The sequence below is a fragment of the Quercus suber genome, unplaced genomic scaffold (assembly GCF_002906115.3).
Source record: "Quercus suber isolate HL8 unplaced genomic scaffold, Cork oak 2.0 scaffold_189, whole genome shotgun sequence".
Lineage (NCBI taxonomy): Eukaryota > Viridiplantae > Streptophyta > Magnoliopsida > Fagales > Fagaceae > Quercus > Quercus suber.
This window is the reverse complement of record NW_027069647.1, coordinates 1,195,809-1,203,974: the sequence shown is the minus strand read 5'-3', so window position 1 is coordinate 1,203,974 and position 8,166 is coordinate 1,195,809. Positions and strand designations below refer to the sequence as shown.

At 33.3% G+C, this 8,166-nt stretch overlaps 1 protein-coding gene across 1 annotated transcript; it reads right to left on the bottom strand.

The window, feature by feature from the left end:
- Positions 1-4,640: 4,640 nt before the first annotated feature.
- LOC112003411 (zinc finger protein WIP2) lies at positions 4,641-7,210 on the bottom strand. The gene is made up of 2 exons (XM_024035598.2): positions 6,465-7,210; positions 4,641-5,212 (listed from the first exon to the last, which is right to left on the bottom strand). Exons 1-2 carry the CDS (start codon positions 7,059-7,061, stop codon positions 4,775-4,777), a joined length of 1,035 nt encoding a protein of 344 aa, XP_023891366.1. The 5' UTR covers positions 7,062-7,210; the 3' UTR covers positions 4,641-4,774.
- Between the last annotated feature and the right edge of the window lie 956 nt (positions 7,211-8,166).

The following is an 8,166-nucleotide window of genomic DNA, read 5'->3' as shown; positions in this document are numbered from 1 at the left end:
CTTGCTGATGCTATCACTCAAACTACTCACCAGGTGAAGTAATTCAAGGACACTTACCATCAAGCCATACCCCATGATGATTAATTTTTATTCGATAACTAAAAATAAAACTTTTTCTTTTAGTCCAATGAATTTTTTTTTTTTTAATAATTAGTATTGTTTGCAATGCAAAATTGAATTTAAATTTTGATATAAAGTAGAGAAAAATTTTCATAAATATCATTCAAATTGAAAAATAATAATAATAAAATAACTTAGGTTATATGATAGAAGCCAATCATCATGTAATACTAAATTTCATCAAAACTAGAATTTCGAATTTTAATAGAAACACTAGCTTCAACTTTTTGAAACTTTAGCAATAAAGTTCACCTAGAGTAAAAATTAATTTAACAGTTTTAATGCTGTTACAGTGTAGTGAGGATATATATATATATATATATATATATATCAATCCTAAATGTGGAAAATAAAAGAGAAAAAGGGCTGTCCATATACCAGAAATTGAAAAAATAAAATAAAAAATAAACATCCACTATTTTTAAGAATGGTTTCAACTTATAACGTCTGCTCCTAATAATAACTCTTTATCATCAGACTAAAATATCAATTAGTTTTTTTTGTGTAGACTGAAATCAAACTCCAAACCTCTTATTTGATAATAAGAGACTTTACTAATTGAGATAACTGACATCCACAATAATAATAAACATCCACTTGATGCAACCTTAATATCAAGTCACAGTTTTTATTATATAGTATAAGTATTCTCATGAGGCTAGTTAAACAAGTCTAATGCTAAACACCCTCAAAAACCTCAAGCATCTGGCTCAATAAACTAACCAAAAAGTTAACAATGAATGGTAATTTGATACAAATAGCGACACATTTTTCCTCACCAAAGCTAAATTAAATTTTTTATTTTTATTTCATTACTCTCTCTCATGCACAAATTGATGATGGTGGAGGATGGTGGTGGGGTAAGGTCTAGGTTTTTTGGAGGCAACTTGGTGGTGGATGGGTTTTCTTTTTAGTGGCAATTTCGGGTTTTCCTCTCTCTCTCTCTCTCTCTCTCATGCACAAATCAGCCTGGTTAGGCTGTGGTTTTGAGGCTAGATCAAGCAGTGACTTTTTGGCTGGGTCATTCGATTGTTGAGGTTTAGTCAGGTGGGGGTTTTGTGGTTGGGTTGGAGTGGTGGTTTTGTGGTTAGCTTCTTCTTTTTTCTTTTCTTTTTTCTATTTTCTATTTTCTATTGCTGTTGTTGCAGAACTATATTTTAATAATAGAAGATAGGTGGATTTTGTTTTGCTAGGCAAGGGGTGTTTGAAAACATATATAAAACGCAAGGAAAAGCTAATGATTCCAACCGAGGGAGACAAAGCTGTCTCTTTGTATTGGAATATGAATACAAAGGAGAAGAGTAAATTATATACATATTCTCGTCTACAGATCTTGGTCTCCTTGACACTATTCTCTAAAAACCGTATGACGGAATTATAGAAGTAACATAATAATAATGGTAAAAGAGAAGGAAAGCGTTTTGGGATTTAAACCAAGGTTCTGTTAAAAGGAAAAATAAATAAAGATAATCAAATGAGCTTCTTTTTTTTTTTTTTAATGTATTAAGATAACCTAATTAGATTTTAAAAGAAAAGGCTAGCTTTAGGGAACTAGCCATCTCCCTCTTCAAAGAGCCAGGAGTGCCAAACAATAAAAGCAAGCACAAAGGACAAATTTTATGCCTGCATTCACGAGTAAACTCAATAAATAATAATAATAATAATAATAAATCAACACACAGCAATCACAATCAATAAAAGCCAAGAAACATAAGATTTTTTTTTTTTTTTTTTTTGAGATGATAGAAATGGGTAAGGATAATTATGTACTCTTCTTTTTAATGTCATTTTCTTTCTTCTTCTTTTTTCTGAAAATAAGAAGGAAAAATAAATAGTAGACTTAGGTGGAAAACTCTGTCAACCTCCTATTTTCCTCTCCCTTTTCACTCCACCTAAACCAATGAAAAATAACATTGTCCTCTATCTTATTTTTAATTTTCCATCATCTCTAAATTCACCCCAATACCAAACCTAACATTAATCAGTCTCCAATCTAAATATGTAACATATTGTTAAAACAAACAAATATACATGAAACAATAATACTAGTACTACAAACCTTTACATACATTTTACTATAATTGTCTTATATAACAAATTATAATTATAAGTGGTAGAGAAAAAATAATATATTTATATAATAATGATAGAGAGTCTATTACCGTCTATCATATTAGATAGTTGAGATAAGATGTACATGAAAGTGGTGTATACATGCATCGATAATGTTATAATGCTTAACCAAAAGATAATGTTATAATGAAAAGTGAAGTGGTGTGTATGTATTATGTATACATACACGCTCTCATGCATATTGACCCTTGTGTTATCACATAGTATCAGACATATTGGCGGTATTGGTACGATTTCGTGCAGACTCACATGTACAGTGCATCTCATGCAGTACAAAAATTAAAGGATGAGAGAGATAGAGAGAGAGATGTATAGAGGAAAGAAGAGTGGGCCAAGGGTCAATTCTGGTAGGGTATTGGTCTCCCCAACAAAGGGAAGATATTGATGGTGAATAAATGCTTTTAGTTCTAGTTTACTGTTCTGATCTGGTAATACTTCATAACAGTAATCAAAGGAATTAGAAAACCCACATGGTCACCCACTGACAGTGGTCAGTGAGTTAACTTTGTGATGGTCACGGTTTTACACAAAAGATCATTGTTGTCAAGACAAAAGCGACGCAACTTGCTAAAACCCAAAAGATAATAATCATAAAAAAAAAAAATGTAAATATGAATTTTTTTGTTTTTCTCATAGTATCTCCAATAATGCTCACATTGTCATTATTATTGTTCTTGAACACATTGCTACATGTATTTAGCAACAAGAATTGCAGGCTGCATTTCAGACCAGCTTGAGAGAGAGAGAGAGAGAGAGAGAGAAATGGTCAAAGATTTATTGATATGTCATTTCAGTCTACAGTTTATCCATCAGAAGAATTGTATCTATGCACTGTAGGAGGCATCAGTATTTGTTGCAAAATTAGCCGAAACAATACAGCTTGGTCACCACAGTATTGCACAGTTTTCAGTCTAGCTGACCTTTTTGCTCTCTCTCTCTCACGCACATGTACACATAAAAAACAAAGCTGCCAACAATATCCATCCCCTTTCATTTCAATCCCCCTAAACCTCACAAACATGAAACATCTCATATAACCAGTACTATTATTATTATTGCTCCTGATAATGTCTTTCTATCCTTACTGCTATATTATATTTACCCGTGTCTCACCTCAAAAGCTAATCATTTGGTTTGAATTTTCCAAGCAATAGTGAATCTCAAATGGTATATGTTCCATCCATCGACAAAAACATCTCCTCCACTAACCAAAGCAAGAGGCATCGTATGCACCCCCAACAAAAAGGTGCTATTTATTTTCAGGATGAAAAGACTTTCTCAACTATACTTCTGCAAAAATATACTCATACCTTGTCTTGTTATCCAGTTTTTTGGCTAGCTTTCCGTTGAGAGTTTTGCTTTATTCACTACCCATTTTTGAGATTTGTGAATTGATGAAGACAAATATGAGGAGAGGATCTTAAAAAGAAAATGCATTATTTGAGCCAAAAAAGTTCTGAAATTATACCCCACAACAAATTATTCTTGTATGTATCAATTATCAGCTTCCTTAAAGTTGAGAGGTAGGTTTATTCTCATAAATAAATAAAATAAAAATAAAAAAGAGAGGTAGGTTTATTATTTGAAACAAGGCTTCCTTATTTGTTAACTTTTCGTACTACGTGTGTAAACCCTTCTTTTGTCGGCAAGTTGGATCAGTAAATTACTACTTTATATAGACATGCTTGTACTTATATCGCATGTATGTCTTGTACATACTTATGCAGATACACCCCCATATAATTATATATGAGATTTGAGCACAAGGATTAAAACATATAGCTATTCCTATTATTATACAATTAAGACATCTAGTTTTTTATTACTAGATTCTCCACACACAAAAAGAAGCTTTTTTAATTTATTACTCAAAATTAAAAAAGAAAAAAAGATATAGCTATTCCTATTATTATACAATCGGCAGTGATCTTGACAAAGCCCTATCCCAGTCTGAGTTTTGCAAAGACAAAACCCTACCCTCAATAATAAAGATTCTCCTGGAAGACATTTCAAATTAGATTGAAAAATGACCCGGGACATTATGTCTTCCTGGTCATTATGTCTTCCTTATTGGGGAAAAAAAAAGATTAAAAGAAAAAGATAAAACTTTAGGTTTTCCCTACTCTATATTTTCAAAATCACAACTTTCACGCATTCTAAGTATCATTAATTAAGTACAACTTTTTCGTTTTGTACCATATATTAACACACACACACATATAAATAACGAATCAGCATTGTCAGGGACAGGAAGGTCAATTGGAGGAAGGAGTAGTCATGAACATGAGTCGAAAGGAAAATGGATTTACAAAAACTTAGACTATACGGTTGGATCCTACAAAGCTATAGAAAAAAAAAGAAAAAAAGAAGAAGGAAAGAACAGGAAAGAAACTAAAGTTGGGTCTTTAAGTAAATTGAAGTTTATAATTTAGTTTTACCAAGAGCCATGGCTATATTCATGGCAATGAGCTCATCAGCTCAAATGCTTGACAAGTACTAATGCCCCATTTCTTTGATTTCACTACTGCATGGACTCATTATCCTGCTCTACTTCGGATGCCGGTTCATCTTCCTCTTCAAAGCCATTGATGCCATATGCTGCATGGCCACTTCCAAAAGCCTTTATATGGTCTTTAAGAGATCTCTTGTGCTTAAAATCAGACCCACAAATGCAATACCAAAGCTTCCCACAGTTCTTCTCATGGGTTCTCCAATCCCCCCTCACCGCGAAAGCCTTGCCACATTTTCTGCACATGAATGGCTTGATTCCATGCTTCCTCTTGTAATGCGTCTGAAGAGTTCTGAAATCTTTAAGCGGCTTTGCTCTTGGGTGATCAATGTTGTTCCTGCACCCCGGTGCACAACAATAACAAGGAAGCCTAAGCATCCCTGTTGGTTGGGTGCCCCTCAGAGATTCAGGCCCTTTTCTATACTGAGATCCATGCCCCCACATATGCATCTACGAAATTAAGTAACAAGAAGAAGATTAATAATTAAATGTAACAATAAACAAGATTAAAAAAATCAAGAAAATATTAACACAATGACCTAAAAAATTGGAGTAACAACAAATACTAAGAGACTTGTAACTTAGTGGTATTGACTATTCTCCATACCAAAGTTCAAATCTTCCCTCCTCCACTTATTATAACAATTAAATTATTTTAAAAAATCTAGAAGTTCTTAAACCGTATTCAATCCATTCATTTGGCTTCTTAATTAGGCACTAATAGTTGCGTTTTGTTGATGTACGTAATTAAGGATTGAGGTGTGACAATTTTCTTTCCTACTTTACATTTGGGGGTTTTGTTGAACTAATAGATAAGGGTACTAAATTCTGTAATGGCTGATAATTTTAAAGATTTATTATTGAAATAGCCATTTGGAAGAACCTTCTAACTTCTTTATAATGAACTTAGTTTGAAAATTTTAGTTTATACAACCCTAAAGGAAAATGGAATTGGTATGAAACATAAGCTTCTCTTTGTTCAACAAAATTATTCGGAATACAGTTTCTTTCTCCTCACAACGCCTGCAATAGAAAATAAAAGAGGTGAAACAAGCATATAGAAGGTGTAGGCCAGGCTTCGGGAATTTCTTGATTGGGAAGTTATATATAGAAGTAATATCCCATGTATATATGGACTTTTCTTGTCCATAAACTGTTTTGTTGCATACTGAAGGTTCAAATAGAGACCTCAATTTGTTGATAGATTAATCTCATGATCTGAGACCTCTGGTTAAAGAACTGCAAGATTTCAGTTCTACAGACCTGCCAATGTGTGCAGCACAGACTTCAAAGTACTAAAAAGCATAAGGAACATGGCAAGTATTGTTCAATCACATAAAGGGAAGGTACTGAATACTGATCTCAGCTCAGTTTGGGATCAGAAAAGATTTATTCAAACTCCAATACCCAAAAACCATGCAAAAGAAATGAACTTGAAGATGGTAATAAATTTCAGAGAAATATTAGTTAAAAAAAAAAATACCCTTTGGATTCAATCTACTTTTTCCTCATTAAATCAAGCATAGGAGAACAGTTGAGGATTCAAATCAGGCAAGAAAGTCACAGACACCGAAAAGGAAGGTCTATTTTATTTTATATTTCTTTTTCTTTCAATTATTTTGAAAATCAAAAAGAAAAAGGAGGAGAAAGCAAGAAAAAGAGAGACCTTTTGAGTGCCATGGTTTCACATGAAGAAACTTACCTGCATGTTGTTGTATCTGTTGAAGGTCTTGCAGCAAACAGGACATGAAAATTGTGTGGGGCCAATGAGAATCTGAGAAGGGGTAGGGATCCAATATTGACCCTTGTTGAGCCTGTTGATGGAGTAGCCAGAATCATCTCCATCTCCATGATCTTTATCATTGATCTCTGAGGAAGAAGCAGAGAGCATGGAAGCCATCTCAGCAGCACTAGGGCTTGGTAGCCCTATGTGGAGTGCAACAGTGACAGCCTCATCTTCTTCTTCTTCATCTGTGTGTTTGGTGATCTTGTCCACATCCATGGCAGTGCAATACTGTTCTTTATCAACTAGTAGTTCCTCTTCTTCTTCTTCTTTTTGTTGTTGGTCTTGTTGTTCTTGTTCTTGTCTTGTGGGGCTTAAGCTTAAAAGAGGGAGAGCTTCTCTGAGAGGAGGAGAGGGAGGTGGGGTTTGGTAAGGGAAAGAGTTAAGGTTTTGGTTGATGAAGAAGTTGTGAGCATAGGAAGGGTGTTGAGGAGGGTTAGAGGGTGGGTAATATTGATGGATCAGAGGGTTGAATTTGAAGAGGCCTGAGAAGAAATTTGAGTAGGGGTCAGCCATGGTGACTGAAAAGGCTGTGAGAGAGAGGAATAGTTTTTGGCTGTGGTGGGTTTGCTTTTATAGAGAGAGAGAGACTGTGAGAGAGGGAGAGAGAAAGTACAAGATGACTGAAGGGAGTGGACGGTGGAGAGTGGAGAGAGATTACAGTACTCAACACTGTTCAAGAAGTAAAAGCAAGTTGAAAATATATATATATATATATATATTTAGAATCACCTGAGACTGAGATTAAGAAAAATAAGAAAAAATAATATAATTTTGATTATTATTATTAGAAGAAGAGAGAATCTATTATTTTATATGACTTTTTTATGAACGGAATCTAGAAAAATACCGTTACTGGCCGTTTTGTGGTTTATTTCATTTGGTCGCAAGTTATGTCTAAACACACTAATTATTTCCCTTTACAGGGCAAAATCATATCGACTAGATCACTACAAGTCCACAATGCTCTCTCACAAGTCAAATATCATTACCTCGTACGAATTATGATAGGGCATTTTTATAATCTATTTTGAAAAATATCATCCTAAGCGATTTATGTAGAGGAACCTCCATAATCTCTCCAAAATGCATATCACTTACTTTTCTAGCTACAACAACAGTTCCAAAATCTATAGAATCATTCTATAGTGATTTCCTCCATAAACTTCTTGCATGCATGAACCAAAACATGAGTCGCCCAAAGAAATTAACCTCCTTGAACATTTGTTCCAATGAATTTACTTGAAAAGATCAATGCAATTCAAGAACAATTTAGAGCTCAATGTATAAATAAATACGAATGATTTATTTCACCTTTAAACTTTAATTATTTGGGATTAAGGTGATAGGCCAAGAGTAATAGCATCATTTGTGTTATTTGAACCCCACCTCCCTCACTATCAACATTTTTTAAAATAAAAAAAATAAAAATTTAATTAATTAATTAAAATAAATTCTTTATCTAACAAGAAAAATAAAACTATTTTTAAATAATTAAATAGATGGCATTACCCACATGAAATGTTTTAGTGCTTGCGCATGTCTACCATAATCAAAATTACCAACCAATAGGATTTTATCTTTTAATTAATTTTTAAATAATCTTTTCATGGACCAATTA

Coding starts and splice junctions, on each gene's coding strand:
- LOC112003411 (XM_024035598.2), bottom strand. CDS start 7,061: ATGGCTGACCCCTACTCAAATTTCTTCTCAGGCCTCTTCAAATTCAAC. Junction 5,213..6,464: donor ACAGATACAACAACATGCAG/GTAAGTTTCTTC, acceptor TTAATTTCGTAG/ATGCATATGTGGGGGCATGG.